This window comes from Coregonus lavaretus (assembly GCF_964263955.1).
Source record: "Coregonus lavaretus genome assembly, contig: HAP1_SCAFFOLD_1482, whole genome shotgun sequence".
Lineage (NCBI taxonomy): Eukaryota > Metazoa > Chordata > Actinopteri > Salmoniformes > Salmonidae > Coregonus > Coregonus lavaretus.
The window spans coordinates 81,727-103,630 of NW_028161393.1; the positions used below are offsets into that span (position 1 = coordinate 81,727).

At 44.2% G+C, this 21,904-nt stretch overlaps 1 protein-coding gene across 1 annotated transcript in view; it reads right to left on the reverse strand.

Annotated features, from left to right (window-relative positions):
• LOC311120742 (uncharacterized protein) overlaps window positions 1-16,083 on the reverse strand; it is a gene marked incomplete at its 5' end in the record, with an annotated part of 33,702 nt that extends 17,619 nt beyond the window's left edge. Inside the window, 3 exons of the mRNA XM_084195317.1 lie at window positions 13,501-13,698; window positions 13,952-14,236; window positions 14,837-16,083. Coding sequence (XP_084051443.1) covers window positions 13,501-13,698; window positions 13,952-14,236; window positions 14,837-16,083 — 1,730 coding nt within the window. The remainder of the gene's footprint in view (window positions 1-13,500; window positions 13,699-13,951; window positions 14,237-14,836) is intronic.
• Between the last annotated feature and the right edge of the window lie 5,821 nt (window positions 16,084-21,904).

Sequence of the window (21,904 nt, forward strand, 5' to 3'; positions counted from 1 at the left end):
ACACTTCAACTGTGAGAGACGGAATCTAAAACAAAAATCCAGATTTTTAAGTAATTCATTTGCAGTGTATCAAATACTTGTTCTCCCCACTGTATATCTGCTGTATTCTAAACAATGACAGATTGGGGGTTTCATAAGAGGTGGCTATAATTTAGTTGATAACAGAGGAAATTAGATTTGAGAAATGTTGAAAAGTAATGTTAGATGGAAAGTCAGCAAAAGAGATGGTACAGGGTTTCCTGTGTAAAAAAAAAAAAAAAGTTTTTTTGTGGTGTGTGGATAGAATTTACTAATGCCAGGATTTAGTAAACGAAGCAGAGAGATGTAGTGAGAGCAGTGGAAGGGATACTCCACCCTAAGACGGGGGTACACCAGTTCAGAAGAGATATGGAAGGGCTGACCGCCAGCTTTAAGCTGAATACAGGGGTTCTAGAGTGGGCAGAAGGAGGGGCTTATGGAGATAAATTGGCACAACTCTGTGATAATCTGAGAGAATATTATCACAGACATGCCGACTTCTCCAAAGTCCACGAGTGTAAGCAGGGAGACAGTGAGACTATTAGTCAATACCTAGAGAGACAGAGATGTGTTCAATGCAAACAGTGGATTTATTAAACAAAAGGTTTATATTTTAATAAATTAATGCAACAGGTTTAAATCAGTAGATTACCGGAAGGTGGTTATGGGTTTGTTATTTATAGGTTTAGTGAATTTAATGATACGTGGAGTTATCTGATGTGTTCTGAGGGGGGAGTTTTGTGTTTTTATTTATTTTTCCCAAGATTGAGGGAAATCCCCTACAGTATATGTTAAGTGACAGTAGGAGACAACGTATCAATGTTTTTTGTTTTTTTTATAGATGCCTGGAATAAAATATCACTGCTTACTTATATGAAGTAAGGGCTATATTGGCAAATGAGTGAAATATGTGTAACCCTCTCACCAGGCTGTCACGGATTCTGCCGAGGCTGCTCCTCCTCCTTGTTCGGGCAGGCTTCGGCATTCGTCGTCCCCGGAGTACTAGCTGCCACCGTTGAATGTTTCTATGTTTGATTGCTTTTGTCTGTCTGTTGCACCTGTGTCCGTTTGTGTCTAATTGTGTGTCCTATAAGTTGCCTGTTTGGTGTTGGTTAGTTTGTGTGTTGTTATTCGCCTGTCCGTTTGTGCTGCGTGTTTTTCTCTGTTTATTTTTTTTGGGTTTACGCACAGTTTGCGTAATCGCTTGCCTCTGTTTATTGTTGAGGCCGTTCATTGTATTGTGCTTTGGTTTGCACTAGTAAACTTTGTTGGACTAAGCTTCGGTGTCCTGCGCCTGACTCCCACACCACATTAACCTCAGCCATTGACAGAACAACACACCAACATGGAGTCAGCAGGAGCAGCGGCGGCCCCCAAGTCACTGGAGGATCGGATCAGCGACCAAGACACCATGATCCGGCAACTTGGGGCCGCCATGAACGAGGTGTCCAACACGCTGCGCCGATTGGTTACGGGAGAGGTGCCCACGCCTTCGCACACCTTACCATCACTATCGGCCAGTCCTCCTCTCCCAACACCGGAACCCAGTGGCATTCGGCTCTCGCTCCCGAGGGCATATGATGGTTCTGCGGCCGGGTGTCAGGGGTTCCTCCTGCAGGTGGAACTCTACCTGGCCACCATACACCCGGCACCCTCGGGATACGAGAGCGTCTCCGCCCTCATCTCCTGTCTATCCGGCAAGGCGTTGGAGTGGGCCAACGCCGAATGGAGGGGAATAGACGCCGCCACCATCACCTACGCAGAGTTCTCCCGCCGCTTCAGGGCTGTGTTCGATCATCCACCTGAGGGGAAGGCGGCGGGGGAGCGTCTGTTCCACCTCCGACAGGGGAAGAGGAGTGCACAGGAGTTCGCCCTGGAGTTCCGGACTCTAGCGGCGGATGCGGGGTGGAATGAGAGGGCCCTCATCGACCATTACCAGTGTAGCCTACGAGAGGACGTTCGTCGTGAGCTGGCCTGCAGGGACACCAACCTATCCTTCGACCAGTTGGTGGACATTTCCATCCGTCTCGACACCCTGCTGGCTACCCGCGGACGTCCCGAGTGGGGGTCGTCCATTCCACCCTCCAGCACCTCCGAGCCGGTTCCTATGGAGCTCGGGGGTGCTGGCGCTAGGGAGAGGAGGAGAGAGAACCCGAGGGGGGCCGTCCCCTGCACCAACTGTGGCCGTGGAGGACACACTGCGGCTAGGTGCTGGGGAGGGTCTCCTGGGAGAGGGGACAACAGGTCACGCACTGGGGAGTCATTTCAGGTGAGTAGGCGTCCCACTTACCCAGAGCTCTCTGTTGGTCACTTGTGTATACCTGTGAGATTTCCACAGGTGGCACCTCATTCCCAGCATAAGGCACAAGTAGATTCAGGCGCAGCTGGGAACTTTGTTGATCGTGAATTTTGTTATAGGTTAGGAATTCCCCTTCGGCCGGTAGAAGCCCCCTTTCCTGTTCATGCCCTAGACAGCCGGCCGCTGGGGTCGGGGTTGATCAGAGAAGTCACAGCACCACTTAAGATGACGACGCAGGGGGGTCATGAGGAGATCATTCAGTTTTATCTGATCGACTCTCCTGCATATCCCGTGGTGTTGGGGCTTCCCTGGTTAAGCGCCCATGATCCTACCATTGCGTGGCAACAGAGGGCTCTTATGGAGTGGTCTGCCCAGTGTGTAGGGAGATGTCTAGGTGTTTCCTTAGGGGCGACCTCGGTGGAGAGTCCGAACCAAGTGCCCGCAATGCGCATTCCCCCTGAATATGAGGATTTAGCACTTGTGTTCAGCAAAACGAGGGCAACACGGCTACCACCTCATAGACAGGGGGATTGTGCGATAGATCTCCAAACAGGAGCGGCACTTCCGCGGAGCCGTGTGTATCCCCTGTCTCAAGAGGAGACCGTGGCTATGGAGACTTACATAGCCGAGTCCTTGGCACAGGGATACATACGGTCCTCCACTTCCCCGGTTTCCTCGAGTTTCTTCTTTGTGAAGAAGAAGGACGGGGGTTTGCGCCCGTGTATTGATTACCGTAGTCTCAATCAGATCACGGTTAAGTACAGTTACCCTCTTCCTCTGATTGCGACTATGACGGAGTCATTACGCGGAGCGCGGTTCTTCACAAAGTTAGATCTCAGGAGCGCGTACAATCTGGTGCGCATTAGGGAGGGGGATGAATGGAAAACAGCATTTAGCACCACCTCGGGTCATTACGAGTATCTCGTCATGCCATACGGGTTAATGAATGCTCCTTCAGTCTTCCAATCCTTTGTACATCCGGGCAGCTAGGAGACTAAACCCTCGTCAGGCTAGGTGGAACATGTTCCTAACCCGGTTTGTTTTTAAGATCACATACATCCCAGGGTCCCAGAACGGTAAGGCAGATGCCCTGTCCCGGCGGTATGACACAGAGGAGAGGTCCATTGAGCCTACTCCCATACTGCCGGAGTCTTGTCTGGTGGCTCCGGTGGTGTGGGAGGTAGATGCGGAGATCGAGCGGGCACTGCGTACCGACCCTACTCCCCCAGAGTGTCCGGTGGGGCGGACGTATGTTCCGCTCGAGGTTCGTGACCGCCTTATTTATTGGGCTCATACATCACCCTCCTCTGGACATCCAGGTATTGTCCGGACAGTGCACTGCCTTAGCGTGAAATACTGGTGGCCAACGTTAGCTAGGGATGTGAGGGTGTATGTCTCCTCCTGCTCGGTGTGCGCCCAGTGTAAGGCGCCTAGACATTTGCCCAGGGGAAAGTTACATCCCCTGCCCGTTCCACAACGACCATGGTCCCACCTCTCGGTGGATTTTGCGACAGACCTTCCCCCCTCCCAGGGGAATACCACTATTTTGGTCGTTGTGGATCGGTTTTCCAAGGCCTGTCGTCTCCTCCCAATGCCGGGTCTCCCTACTGCCCTACAGACCGCTGAGGCCCTATTTACCCACGTTTTCCGGCACTATGGGGTGCCCGAGGATATAGTGTCTGACCGAGGTCCCCAGTTCACCTCCAGAGTCTGGGGGGCGTTCATGGAACGCTTGGGGGTCTCGGTGAGCCTTACCTCGGGTTACCACCCAGAGAGCAATGGGCAGGTAGAACGAGTCAACCAGGATGTGGGTAGGTTTCTGAGGTCCTATTGCCAGGGCCGGCCGGAGGAGTGGTCAAGGTATATCCCATGGGCAGAGATGGCACAGAACTCTCTCCGCCACTCCTCCACCAATCTAACACCTTTCCAGTGTGTTTTAGGTTATCAGCCGGTTCTGGCACCATGGCACGAGAGCCAGATCGAGGCTCCTGCGGTGGATGAGTGGATTCGGCGCTCGGAGGAGACGTGGGACGCTGCACATGTCCATCTGCAGCGGGCCATCCGTCGACAGAAGGCGAGCGCCGATCGCCACCGCAGTGAGGGACCGATATACGCACCGGGAGATCGAGTCTGGCTCTCAACTCGAAACCTGCCCCTCCGCCTGCCCTGCCGGAAGCTGGGTCGGCGGTTTGTGGGGCCCTTTAAAGTCCTGAGAAGATTGAACGAGGTGTGTTACAGGTTACAACTGCCTATTGATTATAAGAATATTAACCCCTCGTTCCATGTGTCTCTTCTCAGGCCGGTGGTAGCTGGTCCACTCCAGGAAGATGAGATAGGAGAGACCCCTCCGCCCCCATTGGACATCGAGGGGGCTCCGGCGTACAGGGTCCGGACCATCTTGGACTCGAGACGCCGGATGAGTGGTCTCCAGTATCTCGTGGAGTGGGAGGGGTACGGTCCGGAGGAACGGTGCTGGGTGCCTAGGAGGGACATCCTAGATCCATCCCTCCTGACTGAGTTCCACCGTGGTCATCCCACGCGCCCGGGTCCGCGTCCTCCTGGCCGTCCCCGAGGCCGGGGTCGGCGCACGGCTGGAGCCGCGCGTCAAGGGGGGGGTACTGTCACGGATTCTGCCGAGGCTGCTCCTCCTCCTTGTTCGGGCAGGCTTCGGCGTTCGTCGTCCCAGGAGTACTAGCTGCCACCGTTGAATGTTTCTATGTTTGATTGCTTTTGTCTGTCTGTTGCACCTGTGTCCGTTTGTGTCTAATTGTGTGTCCTATAAGTTGCCTGTTTGGTGTTGGTTAGTTTGTGTGTTGTTATTCGCCTGTCCGTTTGTGCTGCGTGTTTTTCAATGTTTATTGTTTTTTGGTTTACGCACAGTTTGCGTAATCGCTTGCCTCTGTTTATTGTTGAGGCCGTTCAGTGTATTGTGCTTTGGTTTGCACTAGTAAACTTTGTTGGACTAAGCTTCGGTGTCCTGCGCCTGACTCCCACACCACATTAACCTCAGCCATTGACACAGGCTCGAATTTGACTCTCACAATATTACCTTATTTAGAATATCTGAACACCATGGGATATTAGGTGAGAAGGACATCTCCAATAAGAATCCCTATTGTAAACTTGCTAGGGTGAATGACAAATAGGGTATTAACTTCAGATAGAATGATTATAGACTTGGTTATTATTATAAGGATATGCTTTCCCATGCATTAAATGAAACAGTAAATGACTCCACCAATACAACAGACATAAGGTTCAAGATCTATATTGATCACATTTTCAATGTATCACATCAAAAGAAATAAAAGAAATAAACACCAATGATTTTTCCACAACCCATGTCCAAATTATTCGCAAGCTTGCTTAAACCCTGGGCTCGCATTGGAGCTCATAAAAAAATGACGACATACATAAAGTCCCGAAGTCCACCCCACATGTGTAGTTACTCACTACTTGTAGATAATGCCTCAGCAAAATATAGTAGTTCCGTGCAGGTGTCCTCACAAGATCCACAGGTGAACACAGCTATCAATGCAGCCAGTACTCGGTAGCAGAAACAGACATCCGTTGGAAACCCGAACTCGTTGATCATCACAAGCAATTCTCTCCAAGTCTTGCACGATGCTAGGCTAACCTCTAGGATGTCGAATGTCTCCACAATGCGACGGCAGCTTCAGTCTCCACTAGGTCTTTCTTAACGAAATAATAAACACTCTCTTATAGAAATAAAATCAGGATTTCCCTTCAAAAAAACACTCTGTAGGTATGGTTTTGTTTTCTCTTTATCGTTTCCTTTGGTCGTTTTTCCTTCACCAACCCCACTAACGTCTCTCCTCTCCTTTCTTTCAACCTTTTCCCTCTCTTTTCTTTCCCAGCAACCAGTCCACTCTCCCATTGGCCACAATTTAACAAGTTACCTCATTGGTCAAAACTTTAATGAGATACGTGGGAAACTTAAACTTAAAAGTAAACCAACCTATTCACTTGTAAATTTTTTCAAAAGAAATGCATTAATGACATTACAAATCAGGAGCTATTCGATCACCTTTTAAATCTAATACCAATGAATTATAACAAATAAACTCTATACTTGGTTTTAGCAAGGTATTACATATGACATTAAGAAGGGTGACAGGAACAATAGAAGGGGAAACAGATTTTCCTAAGGTGTTGATCAAAATAAACGATAATGGATCATTTGATATGGGATCACATGGAGCAGATTTAGGGGTTCAATAATCATTGTGAGATTTAAAGAGGATATGATCTGAAGGGTAATCAATTAAACATAATCATTGTATACTCGAGGAATTTTGAGTGGTTTTATGGATTAGTTATGAGGAATTAGATTGATACAAACGATTATTGATGAGTTAGGACTGGGGATATCTGTATCATGTTTTGTGTGTACTTACCATCTTTAGATTACTGATGGTAATTGAAGGTTAACAAAATGTATAATTTCTCTTCCAGGAGAAAGAGATTTGCTTATCTCATTGGAATGTTGCCCAGGGATAGGGGGAGCAGTTTAATAATAAATAATAATAATATGCCATTTAGCAGACGCTTTTATCCAAAGCGATTTACAGTCATGCGTGCATACATTTTTGTGTATGGGTGGTCCCGGGGATCGAACCCACTACCTTGGCGTTACAAGCGCCGTGCTCTACCAGCTGAGCTACAGAGGACCACAGTTAAGTTGAGTTAGGCAGTATTTAGGTCATAAAAGTGAGCTACCAAATTAAGTGGGGCCTGGCTATTTTTGGTTGTTGTGTTTCAATTGGGTTTTTCAAATAAAAAACAACACACCTAGTATGATGTTTATAAAGGGTTGTTATTTTGATTTTAGGGGTTTTTCAACAGGTCAAAGGTGATAAGTCTTAAAGGAGCACACACAGTGAATCTTATGGAGTTTTTCGGTTTTGACTGAGTTTAGGGTATATATGATTTCTTATGAGAATAAATGTCACGAGGACTTAATGAACACTTGGGATAAGTAACATTTATGAAATATTTAGAATGATGGTAATGTTTAGTATACTATGGGATGGAACAGTTCGTTGAATGATTTCAATGGCCTCTGAACTCTGTTTTAACCTTCTGGTGTTAATTAATCATCCACACTGGTAATTCTAAAGGCATGAGAGGAGGACTTTAAGATAGTTTATTTTACCAAGTTGAGGGTAATTTATAGTACTGTGAAAAGTGTGAAGATTATAATTTGGTAATAATATATATGATTTGAACCATAAAATAACAGAAGAGAGAGCTTTCCCTGAATGAGGGATACCTATTGCTAGTCAATTGTACTAATCTTGGATTACTTTTACGGGATAGAAGTAAGTTGAGGTATTATCAAATGTTGTCATTTAAATTTCATTTTTATTATGCTTTAATAAACAACAAGTTGGTATTTGAAACTAAATTAATGCAATGAGCTGCAGTAATCAGAGGAAGGCACAATCTAATGCGAAACAGCTATTACCTAGATCATTTATTTAGTCATGAGATCAGGAAGATAGGAGCAATAAAGAAGCAAGGGACAGTCTCAAAAATAAATAAGGGATGGCAATTGGATGATAAATTACCAATATTACCTAAGTGATTGTTTGGGTAGGTGGTAATATTGATACATGGGCAGTGACATGTGTCAAAAGGAGGGATGGATGGTAGAGCAGATTAGACAACAGTTTGTTGCATATGGGATCACTAATTATTTTTAAAAATAACTTTTGTTCAAGATGTGTTATCTGTGCTCAAAATAATCACCAGGGCAGACAAAGGGCACCTCAAGGTGAGTATCCTCCGGCTAAGTACCCTTTCCAGCAATTGGAAATTGATTTTATAGAGTTATCACGGAGTGAAGGGAAGAAATGTTGAGTAACCCCAGATAAAGATGGGTTATCCCCCTTTGAGAAAGTGTTTGGAAGACCTTACATAATGCCACAGTTGGCAGGACCAGACAGGCAGACATAGAACTAGAGAATACACTAGCAGAACACATGAGAAAATTGTTCGTTAACCGTATGTCTAAGAATTTGTGTCCTACAGGAGAATTAAAGGAGAAGGTGACTCATAGTATACAACCTGGAGACTGGGTGTGGATCCAATCGTTGAGGAAAAAGGATTGAAAGCAGCTCCGCTGGGAGGGACCATACCAAGTCCTGTTGGTAACTGCCTTCGCTATAAGAATAGCTGAGAGAGCTACTTGGGTCCACGTTACCCACTGCAAAAAGGTAGGCCCACATACCAACACCGTTGAACACACACAGAGTTAAAGAGAAGAACTGACCCATTAGGGTTCGGGGGTAAACTCTGTTAACGAAGAAACCCTACCCTGACCTTTCATCACTGTGGGGTGTTTATAGAGGTGTGGGTATGGGGAAGTACCAGGCAGGTGGGTCAGGGACAGGATTGGGATGGCGTTTTTGGGGGATTTTGGGGGACTGAGCTGCATCATCATGTTAACCATATTATGGATTAATCCAGGTCAACCTAAACAGGGAAATGATGCACTAATTCGATCTCGTAGAAATACTGAAACCAAGAAAGACTATTGGGGGAATTATTATTTTAATAGTTAGTCAGTTTAGGACAAGATGGGGGATTCAAGATACCATTCGACTTCTCCCGTGAAGAGTTAGGAGGTTTTGGGGGCATTGGTGTTTAAACATACCTGGGGAACATACTATGAGAATGGGATGGACGCAGCACACCGATGGGGAATTAAACAAACCCATGATAAATGTAAAACGGAACTGGTGATAACGGTAAAGTCAATTATGCAAGATGACATAGCAAGGAACTATTGGGCCTGTGTTGATGATTTCGGGGCAGATATATGTTTGAGGTTCATTTTTCAGGAGAAAAATGAATCTTCCACCTCCGAGACAGATCAGCAGGTAGATCCAATGTTATCACCAGAGGTACCAAAAAACTAGTCTAATACCCCTTGGAAGGCCCTCAGAAGGAATCCTAAATAGCACTAAACCACCAAGGGTAGAATATTTCCTCTTGCAGGAAATGAACCAAGGGGAAGTAGAAGGAATTTCAAATGAGAACTTTTGGGTAAGGTGGATGACTACACAGCTAGGGCGTTGGGTCAAACTAATTGTTATGCCTGTTCAACAGGTAGGCCAACCCTTGTAACTGCACCTATGCCTCAGACCATGTTCTCTTGTGTGATAGATTTGGGATCAAACCAAACCTCACCTAATTGTTCTGATATTAAAATAACCACTCTTAAAAAGGATAATACTAAGGCACCCCAATTCACCATGACCCCCGGAGATTATCAATGTGATAGACACCAAAGTAATGCGAATCGCAGATCAAATTGGAGAAGGGTTTACAACAACGTTTTTCTGGTGGGTTACAATTGATAAAAATGTTGACTGGATTAATTACATCTACAAAGGTTTGTTAATTAGACAAGGGATGCAGTGAAGAGAATCTCAGGCCAACTATCCGCCACCTCACTCATGACCTGCAGAATAGTTTGGTTCTCAAAATGCTTTTAGCAGAGAAGGGCGTATTTGCAAGATGGTTGGACGTCATTGTTGTACGTTTATCCCCAACAATACAGCCCCAGATGGTACAGTAACTAGAGCACTGGCAGGTCTCACTGCATTAAGTAAAGAATGGGCTGAGAACTGGGGGGTGAATACATCAATGACTGGATGGTTTGATCAAATGTTTGGTAAATAAAAAACTATTGTTGTAACTATTTTAGGCGTGGCAATCGCGTCTATGGGTATGCTTGTTCTTTGTGGATGTTGTCTTATTCCCTGTGCCCGAGGGTTGGTGAGCAAGTCGTTGGAGCAGTATCACAGCAGATGGTGAGATACGGCCCAATCCCGGACTCCGACCTAAGGAATGAAGAATATGATCCACCAGGCTTGGTGAAGGACGACGACGATTCAGATAGTTTGAGACTGGATGTTAACCTAGAACTATAAATCTCTAGTTTAAAAGTTATTGTAATGATCTTTTGTGTATTAAAGTCTTGTTTTAAGTGTGATGTACTAATTAATCAATATTGCAGGATGTGATGAAGCAAATCTTCTTCACTATAGGCTTAGACTGTTGTTTCCAGATAGTGGGTAAACAGGTTAGGTACCATTGCTAAAGAGTAACGTTACGCTTTTAATCATGGGGTAACCCTGACGAACCTGTATTGAATGAGACAATATTTTATGTTTTTATATGCAAATCAACTTATATGCGTCAATGTGTGTGATTCATTTTCATAACAACATATATTTTGTGAGTATGTGTGTAATATTTAGTCAAAGGGTGGATTAATAGATTAATTATTAATGACTAATTATTACACCCTGAAACTGTGTGAAATGTAAAAAGATTGTACGGCCATTTTGTTTTATAACGTTCTCAATGAATAAAGCCTGATGATTGTATGCTGGGCTACTTGGTCTGATTATTAGAGATTTACAACCTCTGGGATAGAGACTGAGTATTTAATTTTAGAGACATTCACATGATGTATGTGTGACATTTAGTAATGCAACATTTGTTATGTCAAGAAATCTGAGTATAAATGTTAAATGATTCATCAACACTTGAAGATTTATATTACAATGTTTCTACACGATAATAATCACTAGCATCACATAATCACTAACCACCACACATGTTCAGACTCACCTCAGCTGTGAGATGTAGGGCAGACATTGAAGGAAACTCCTCACTTCACTCTCTTCATCTGACCAGTCCTTCAGCTCTACTGGTTTCTTCTCTGGTTGGAGTTTCAGCACTTCTAGGAGGAGGGAGACCTTTCTCTCTGAGAGGTCTATGGACCAGACTTCAGGAGCTGACTGGTAAACTGGCTGTAATGCTGGAAGGACACTCCTGCCTGTTTGAGTCTCATAGTCCTTCACATGTGAGTACAGATCCAGCAGGAAATCACTCTGTTCAGAATTGTTTCCATAGGGAAAAGTAAAGGTGCTGTAAGTACACATTGATGATACCAGCTTCAGTGTCTTCTCTCCTGTCTGCTCCTCCCACTCTGCTGCTTGAGACAGGAGATCCACCAGGAACTTGATCAGCTTTGAGTAGTCAGACCTCCATGGATAGAAACTGCAACAAGGACAGTAACAGCTGAATCAGACATGGATGAACACATGAAACCAGTCATATCTAAAGATATATGAAGTAGCTATACATTTACATAATGTGCTTTGATTATATGTAAAATTATTTAATTTTAGAGACATTCACATGATGTATGTGTGACATTTAGTAATGCAACATTTGTTATGTCAGGAAATCTGAATATGAATGTTACCAGATTCACCAACACTTTAAGTTTTATATTACAATGTTTCTACAAGATAATAATCACTAGCATCACATAATCACTAACCACCACACATGTTCAGACTCACCTCAGCTGTGAGATGTAGGGCAGACACTGAAGGAAACTCCTCACTTCACTCTCTTCATCTGACCAGCCCTTCAGCTCTACTGATTTCTTCTCTGGTTGGAGTTTCAGCACTTCTAGGAGGAGGGAGGCCTTTCTCTTTGAGAGGTATATGGACCAGACTGCAGGAGCTGACTGGTAAACTGGCTGTAATGCTGGAAGGACACTCCTGCCTGTTTGAGTCTCATAGTCCTTTACATGTGAGTACAGATCCAGCAGGAAATCACATTTCTGACTGTGATATACTTCAGAAATTGACAACAGTTTCTCTACAGTTGTTTGTATGGTTCCTCTCTCATGGAGAGCTGCTTGAAGACACAGATTCAGTAGGAATATCTTCTCTCTCTTTGTCCTCTCTTCAGGGGAACTTCTCTGATCCTGTGGTGGAGGAAAACTGCAAGAACAGTTAAACAACAAATAGATGAATATGTGAGAGAAATTTGAATTTCTGATGGTCACATTATGGTGGGTAAAATACAATGACTATCTTTCTAAACTCATCATCCACTTAAATTGTTACTCAAAATCCTGACTACAAAGATCGCATATTTTCCAAACAGTATGTGTATGTTTAGTTTATTAAGTTACTGCAGAAAGCTACAAACTTCCTCTCTAAAGGGAAATACATGGACAGACAACTACAATCTCTGAACTGTACTGATCCAACTCACCTCAGCTGTGAGATGTAGGGCAGACACTGAAGGAAACTCCTCACTTCACTCTCTTCATCTGACCAGCCCTTCAGCTTTACTGGTTTCTTCTCTGGTTGGAGTTTCAGCACTTCTAGGAGGAGGGAGGCCTTTCTCTCTGAGAGGTCTATGGACCAGACTGCAGCAGCTGACTGGTAAACTGGCTGTAATGCTGGAAGGACACTCCTGCCTGTTTGAGTCTCATAGTCCTTCACATGAGAGTACAGATCCAGCAGGAAATCCCATTTCTGATAGCGATATACTTTAGACAGTGAAAACAGTTTCTCTACAGTTGTTTGTATGGTTCCTCTCTCATGGATAGCTGCTTGAAGACACAGATTCAGTAGGAATATCTTCTCTCTCCTTGTCTTCTCTATATTATCCTTCAGTAGAGGAAATCTGAACAAACAGTTTAAAACACAGATGATATACAGGTGAGTGATGAGGACTGATATGAGTAACAGGGTTGGGGAACTGAAAACCAATAGCACTTTATGACTCCATCTTTCTATAACAATACAACTATGAATTGGAATTTTGTTCAATTTCAATTCCTACTGAATTAGAGTTTCAACAGCATCTTCATATATGCATGTATTAAACAGATAAAGACGATGTAAAAACAGAAATACTATCTCCACCAGTTCAATGACACATGGACTTAAATTGTTCCATAAAATCCTGACTACAAAGATTGCATATTTTCCAAACGGTATGTGTCTGTTTAGTTTATTAAGTTAATGCAGAAAGCTAAACGCATCCTCTCTAAAGGGAAATACAGGGACAGACAACTACAATCTCTGAACTGTACAGATCCAACTCACCTCAGCTGTGAGATGTAGGGCAGACACTGAAGGAAACTCCTCACTTCACTCTCTTCATCTGTCCAGTCCTTCAGCTCTACTGGTTTCTTCTCTGGTTGGAGTTTCAGCACTTCTAGGAGGAGGGAGGCCTTTCTCTTTGAGAGGTCTATGGACCAGACTGCAGGAGCTGGCTGGTAAACTGGCTGTAATGCTGGAAGGACACTCCTGGCTGTTTGATTCCTATTGTACTTCACATGTGAGTACAGATCCAGCAGGAAATCACTCTCAGTTTGATACACCGAGAACAGTGACAGCAGTGTGTTCACAGCTCTCTGGAAAGTTTCTCTGTGATCTAGTGCTGCTTGTAGACACAAATCTAGTAGGACTGCTTTCTCTTCTGTCTCCAGTCTTTCAGGGGATCCTCTCTGATGTTCTAGTGGGGTAAACCTGTGACCCATAAAACATAAGAATGTCTATGTTCAGATAGAAGCAGGGAGAATGTGACTGCTGCCTCTTTTATAGACTGAATACTGTTGTCATCATGTCTATCTTGTTGTGTTGTTGCAATGTCTTGTTTGTCTGTCTTAGCCTTTTGATAGGTTGTCATTGGAAATAAGAACAATATGTTCTCAACTGACTTAAATAAATGAATAGTCACAAAGACATTGTGGAAATATATATTGGCTGTTGAAACACTCACCTGAGTTTGTTGATATGTGATAAACAGTCTAAAATGGTTTTGCTGAGAGCTTCACTGAGAAGAGTTCTCTGACCCCAGTGTAGACAGAGATGAACCCTCTCTAGACTCTGCTTCATCACTTCTTCTGCTCTCTCAAACACTCGTCTTTCACCCTGGACTGGAAGGTGCAACTCATTTCCACAGAGACCAAGTAAGCTGGTGAAGTCCATCTCTGCCACACTGCTCAGCAAAGTTGTCCAGAGTTGACACAGCATTGAGGGGTCAGATGAATCACCAGAGGAGGGCCTTTAAAATAGATTAGATTATAAATTAAATTATACAGATTATTTCAAAGTAGTATGACACAGAAGTGTTTATAACTAAGTATCTGAATGGAAGAGAATATAATATATATTTTTATAAAGATCAGTTGCTTCACCCCAATTTCTCTTTCTTTGACTAGATAATTGGAAATAAACTGGTGAATTAAATAACACAAATATATAACACAAATATTACCCAAGATGTCTGACATTCATTGAAGGGTCAGATGTATCATCAGAAAACAGATTAGATCTGTAATTCAAATCTTACATTGTTTTGAAGTAGCATGAACCCAATGTTTTGTCATCTTTATAACTAACTCAGTACATGGCTGAAATACCAATGAGTGTTCCATTCATCAAGATAACTTATTTGCAGGGATTTGGTGGTGAGTTAATCAGTAGGACAAAAGTCTTGAGAAAGTTTGTTAATTTACAGAGAGATGCAACCTGATCTCAAATGGTAGACATTCAGCCATGATACAGCTGTGACAAACAAGGAATTAAAGGAGTTGCATGAATGGTTAGGTGATTACCAATCTATCTTTAATTAGGTTAGTTTGTACACAGATAATAAACTTACCCAAGATGTCTGACATTCTTCAGAGAGCCCAGTATCAGCCTTACTCCTTGGTCTGACACAATGCAGTCTTTCAGGTCCAAGCCAACCTTTCTCTCTGCAGACTGACTGGTCACATAAGACACTGCACAGCACTGGTGAGGATCAAGATGTTCTCCACTCAGGTCTAGATGATAGTCCAGTTTGTCCAGGAGAAGGAGACAGGCCTCAGTAGACTGATGTTCATACAAGCACTGACACAAAAACAGAAGATCTATCTCAAACTCAGGAGCACCACCTTCTGCATGATCTTGGTTTGTTTGAGATGGAAGAAATGTGTTCACCACTTCCTTGAAGAACCAATCTGACGTCTTCTTGATCTGTTGATCCGGAACTAGACCATTTACCAATCTAATATTCCTCTCATTCAGAAGCCCACACAGGAAGGGAATCATGTGTTTTGTGTGTTTCCATTCTTCAGTCTGGCACTTCTCTAGAACCTCTCTGATTTGATCTGGATTCTGTAAGAGCCAAAGGGCACCAAAGAACTCCTGCATTGTGTAGTGGAGAAATGCACAGTAAGTGTCTGACGCTGTGGGTGCAACCTTAACCATAAGTGCTCCCAAGAACGCAAAATGGACACTGCTTTCTTCACAGCTCAGTGTTGTCAAGTTCATGTTTTTTGTATTTGTTGCATCAAAAGCTATTTCTGCCAAAGACAATATTTTCTCTCTGTTTTCTTTGAGATAATTGTCGATATCCTTATGTCGTATGCTACTGTGTTGTTTGATGCACTGACGGAGGACGTTGCTGTACATTTCAGTTATAGTGCATGTCTGTTTAGAAGCCTTTGAGGTAGGGAAATAAATGCAGGTAACCACCATCAGTGCATACATTGGGACATGGCACAGACTGAACAACTCTAGGTTGTTTAACACACTGCTCAAGGAATCAGGATCAGCACTCAGCATCTCTGTTAAGTAAGCCCTGATGGATGCATCACTGAACCCTTTCACCTCCACTCTGAACCAGTCTGCGGGCCAGTCTGTCAGGAAGTCTTCAGATTGATCTGGTCTGCATGTGGTCACAATCTTTGCATCAGGGAGGAGGTTCTCCATAAGTTCCTTTACTACCGACAGCGAGGAGAGGTCTGTGATTCCATCAAATATGATGACAACGTTTTCAGAGTTCTCCTTAATATCCTGTAACACTTCTTCTTTATTTTTTTTGGGCTCACTGTACATGTTAAAGAGAAGGTCCTCCAGGCTCATGGGTTTTCTGTGTGAAATGTCTCTCACGTCAAAATAAAACATGTAATCTAGTTCTCTGTGATCTTTCTCTGCCCAGAGGTTCAACATTTGATGGGCGACTGTTGTTTTTCCAATTCCAGGTTTTCCAAAAAGGAGGATTTTTTTCTCATGTGTCCTAAGCAGGTCAGCAGGGGATGTTTCCTGTTTGGCCATGGGGATGAAGCTCTTCAGCTTTTTAGGGCGAGCTTTCTTGCATCTTTTGCTCTTCACTTTAATTTTGGAGAGAGATGAATGCACATCTGTATCTAACACAAGAGGGGTGTTAGATAAAGTCCACTCATTTCTACATGTCTCTGGTAGGAGACTACAGCTTTGTTTCCATGCACTATTTGTGATTTTCAGTGCTTTACATTTCAGCTGTGTCTGATATCCGTGACAGGGGTTTGAACCTAAAATAAGGGTATTAAGGGAAGAGAGAGTAAATGCACTGTGCAAACAAATCAAAGCCAATCTAAAGGACTAGAGAAAATCAGGACAGAAAGCTACAAGGATACACTAGTAGATCTTTGTAGATTGAAGGTGCTCTTTTGGGGCTAAATGGTCATCAAAAACAAGAAGAACCAAGGGGCACTAAAGACAAAGTTTAAATGCCTGTATTATGATGGCACGTTCAATAGAACAATATGTATAAAACCTCTGATGCGTTTCAGCGTAGCCTTCATCAGGGAGGACAATGACAAATCTCTATTGAACACGCCATCATAATAAAGGCATTTTTACTTCATGAAGAGTGCATTGGTCGCACTTATTTTTGATGAACAATCTAAAAAGGTACATTAACCCCTTTCAATGTGCGCTTCAGATAGCTTCGCCAGCACCATGGAACCAAAGGAATAGTGCCTAAAGTACAAACCCTGTCTACGGAGCGCGCACAGTAAGCTAATTGTATACTATATAGTGTATACTAAGAGGATACCATACGATCACTTACCAACAAGGAAGTCTGTCATCTCTGGGTCTTCCTTAAAGGGGAAGCAGCTGATCCATTGCTGTAAGTCAGCGTCGTCTAAGGTCCTCTTCCTTGTGATGTATAGAATCGTCAGCAACTCATAGCATGCAGCCTCTCCTTTGGCCGAGACCCAGTCCAGTATTTTTCTGGTTTGGTCAAAACGGTCAACTTCAGCCTGAATTTTACTGACTTCCTCCTCGTGAAGAACCTTGCGCTGGAACAGGTTTTCCACAATGAGGGGAAGATTCTGGAGCCTTCCGATGAGACGTAGCCTCCCATTTGTAATGTACTCTAAAGCAGATTGTCTTGCAGAAGCCATGTCCCAGGATGTGTCTGCAGCATCACTGGTATGTTTCAACACGTAGGATCTCTGGAAGACGAAAGTACATAGTCAGTTAATAGTAGAACAGTCAAATAATGATTAGGTTTATTTATTCAATTAATATTTTTATCCCATGTAAACAAAACATAAACCAACTAAATGTGAATGTATCTATTACATTGGCGTAAAACAAGAATAAAAACTCAGCAAAAAAAGAAACATCCCTTTTTCAGGACCCTGTCTTTCAAAGATAATTCATAGAAATTCAAATAACTTCACAGATCTTAATTGTAAAGGGTTTAAACACTGTTTCCCATGGTTGTTCAATTAACCATAAACAATTAATGAACATGCACCTGTGGACCGGTCGTTAAGACACTAACATCTTACAGACGGTAGGCGATTAAGGTCACAGTTTTGAAAACTTAGGGCACTAAAGAGGCCTTTCTACTGACTCTGAAAAACACCAAAAGAAAGATGCCCAGGGTCCCTGCTCATCTGAGTGAACGTGCCTTAGGCATGCTGCAAGGAGGCATGAGGACTGCAGATGTGGCCAGGGCAATAAATTGCAATGTCCGTACTGTGAGACGCCTAAGACAGCGCTACAGGGAGACAGGACGGAAAGCTGATCGTCCTCGCAGTGGCAGACCACGTGTAACAACACCTGCACAGGATCGGTACATCCAAACATCACACCTGCAAGACAGGTACAGGATGGCAACAACAACTGCCCGAGTTACACCAGGAACGCACAATCCCTCCATCAGTGCTCAGACTGTCCGCAATAGGCTGAGAGAGGCTGGACTGAGGGCTTGTAGGCCTGTTGTAAGGCAGGTCCTCACCAGACATCACCGGCAACAACGTCGCCTATGGGCACAAACCCACCGTCGCTGGACCAGACAGGACTGGCAAAAAGTGCTCTTCACTGACGAGTCGCGGTTTTGTCTCACCTGGGGTGATAGTCGGATTCGCGTTTATCCTGGAAGGAATGAGCGTTATACCGAGGCCTGTACTCTGGAGCGGGATCAATTTTGAGGTGGAGGTTCCGTCATGGTCTGGGGCGGTGTGTCACAGCATCATCGGACTGAGCTTGTTGTCATTGCAGGCAATCTCAACGCTGTGCGTTACAGGGAAGACATCCTCCTCCCTCATGTGGTACCCTTCCTTCAGGCTCATCCTGACATGACCCTCCAGCATGACAATGCCACCAGCCATACTGCTCGTTCTGTGCGTGATTTTCCACAGCATCATCGGACTGAGCTTGTTGTCATTGTTACTTCTTTTTTAAATGTTGCCCCACTATGGCCAAGACCAAAGAGCTGTCAAAGGACACCAGAAACAAAATTGTAGACCTGCACCAGGCTGGGAAGACTGAATCTGCAATAGGTAAGCAGCTTGGTTTGAAGAAATCAACTGTCCACTGATAATCTCCCTCGATCTGGGGCTCCACGCAAGATCTCACCCCGTGGGGTCAAAATGATCACAAGAACGGTGAGCAAAAATCCCAGAACCACACGGGGGCCCTAGTGAATGACCTGCAGAGAGCTGGGACCAAAGTATCAAAGCCTACCATCAGTAACACACTACGCCGCCAGGGACTCAAATCCTGCAGTGCCAGACGTGTCCCCCTGCTTAAGCCAGTACATGTCCAGGCCCGTCTGAATTTTGCTAGAGTGCTCTTCCGCACACTCCACTGGCTTCCAGTTGAAGCTCGCATCTGTTACAAGTCCATGGTGCTTGCCTATGGAGCTGTGAGGGGAACGGCACTTCCGTACATTCAGGCTCTGATCAGTCCCTACACCCAAACGAGGGCATTGCGTTCATCCACCTCTGGCCTGCTGGCTCCCCTTCCTCTGCGGAAGCATAGTTCCCGCTCAGCCCAGTCAAAACTGTTCGCTGCTCTGGCACCCCAATGGTGGAACAAGCTCCCTCACGACGCCAGGACAGCGGAGTCACTCACCACCTTCCGGAGACATTTGAAACCCCACCTCTTTAAGGAATACCTGGGATAGGATAAAGTAATCCTTCTACCCCCCCCCCCCCCCCGCATAAAAAAAATATATATAGGGCTATAGGGTGAATGCACCAATTTGTAAGTCGCTCTGGATAAGAGCGTCTGCTAAATGACGTAAATGTAAATGTAATTTGGATGATCCAGAAGAGGATTGGGAGAATGTCATATGGTCAGATGAAACCAAAATATAACTTTTTGGTAAAAACTCAACTCGTCGTGTTTGGAGGACAAAGAATGCTGAGTTGCATCCAAAGAACACCATACCTACTGTGAAGCATGGGGGTGGAAACATCATGCTTTGGGGCTGTTTTTCTGCAAAGGGATCAGGACGACTGATCCGTGTAAAGGAAATAATGAATGGGGCCATGTATTGTGAGATTTTGAGTGAAAACCTCCTTCCATCAGCAAGGGCATTGAAAATTAAACGTGGCTGGGTCTTTGCATGACAATGATCCCAAACACACCGCCCGGGCAATGAAGGAGTGGCTTCGTAAGAAGCATTTCAAGGTCCTGGAGTGGCCTAGCCAGTCTCCAGATCTCAACCCCATAGAAAATCTTTGGAGGGAGTTGAAAGTCCGTGTTGCCCAGCGACAGCCCCAAAACATCACTGCTCTAGAGGAGATCTGCATGGAGGAATGGGCCAAAATACCAGCAACAGTGTGTGAAAACCTTGTGAAGACTTACAGAAAACGTTTGACCTGTGTCATTGCCAACAAAGGGTATATAACAAAGTATTGAGAAACTTTTGTTATTGACCAAATACTTATTTTCCACCATAATTTGCAAATAAATCCATAAAAAATCCTGCAATGTGATTTTCTGGAGAAAAAAAATCTCATTTTGTCTGTCATAGTTGACGTGTACCTATGATGAAAATTACAGGCCTCTCTCATCTTTTTAAGTGGGAGAACTTGCACAATTGGTGGCTGACTAAATACTTTTTTTCCCCCACTGTATGTACCTCACTTGGCATCTGAAGACTTCACACTTTTTCGGCCGCAGTTTGATACCATGCTTCCTCATCCGACTACGCACTCTTCTCAGGTCTTCCACATGTTCACTGAACGTCTTGGAATAGCAGAGAACACCGTCCAGATATGGAGAACAGCAGTTGTCCTGTGATCCTTCAAATTGAGTTTCAGCTTAAGGTTCGGAATGCAGCCGATATCTCCATCTTCCTGTTGATATTAATTGATATTTGATATTCTTCCTGTGCAAACACGTCAGATTCTTCGTACAGCATTCTTCTGACTATTTTCTGTTCCTCTTCCTGTAGATGTTCTAAGTCAACAGGTGGGAGCCATTTTTCTCCGGACCCAACTGGTGTGAGACTCTCTTTTCTCTGGTCACCATGGTGAAGCTGAGTGGAGCAAAGGAAAGCATCACTAGACTGACTCACATGCTTCTTCTGACAGTCAGGTGCTGTGATGACAGGTCTGATGTCATCCATCAGCTCTGCCCAACCCAGCACTGTTCTCTGAGAGAGATAAATGTCATGTTGAGTGGAATTCTGAATTGGAATCTTTACCACCTTCGAGGCTCCACAGGGCACATCCACGAGGCATGGAGACAGCTCCAAACCTTCTGGGCAATGGCTGTCCACGGCTGGCTCGAACATCATTGTTCCTCCCTCTGGCCAGGCTCTGATTCTACATTTCTATCATATTAGTGTCTCCTCTTCTCATAGGTCTATTATATGGACAACATCATATTAGTGTCTCCTCTTCTCATAGGTCTATTATATGGACAACATCATATTAGTGTCTCCTCTTCTCATAGGTCTATTATATGGACAACATCATATTAGTGTCTCCTCTTCTCATACAGTGAGGGAAAAAAGTATTTGATCCCCTGCTGATTTTGTACGTTTTCCCACTGACAAAGAAATTATCAGTCTATAATTTTAATGGTAGGTTTATTTGAACAGTGAGAGACAGAATAACAACAAAGAAATCCAGAAAAACACATGTCAAAAATGTTATAAATTGATTTGCATTTTAATGAGGGAAATAAGTATTTGACCCCCTCTCAATCAGAAAGATTTCTGGCTCCCAGGTGTCTTTTACACAGGTAACAAGCTGAGATTAGGAGCACACTCTTAAAGGGAGTGCTCCTAATCTCAGTTTGTTACCTGTATAAAAGACACCTGTCCACAGAAACAATCAATCAATCAGATTCCAAACTCTCCACCATGGCCAAGACCAAAGAGCTCTCCAAGGATGTCAGGGACAAGATTGTAGACCTACACAAGGCTGGAATAGGCTACAAGACCATCGCCAAGCAGCTTGGTGAGAAGGTGACAACAGTTGGTGCGATTATTCACAAATGGAAGAAACACAAAATAACTGTCAATCTCCCTCGGCCTGGGGCTTCATGCAAGATCTCACCTCGTGGAGTTGCAATGATCATGAGAACGGTGAGGAATCAGCCCAGAACTACACGGGAGGATCTTGTCAATGATCTCAAGGCAGCTGGGACCACAGTCACCAAGAAAACA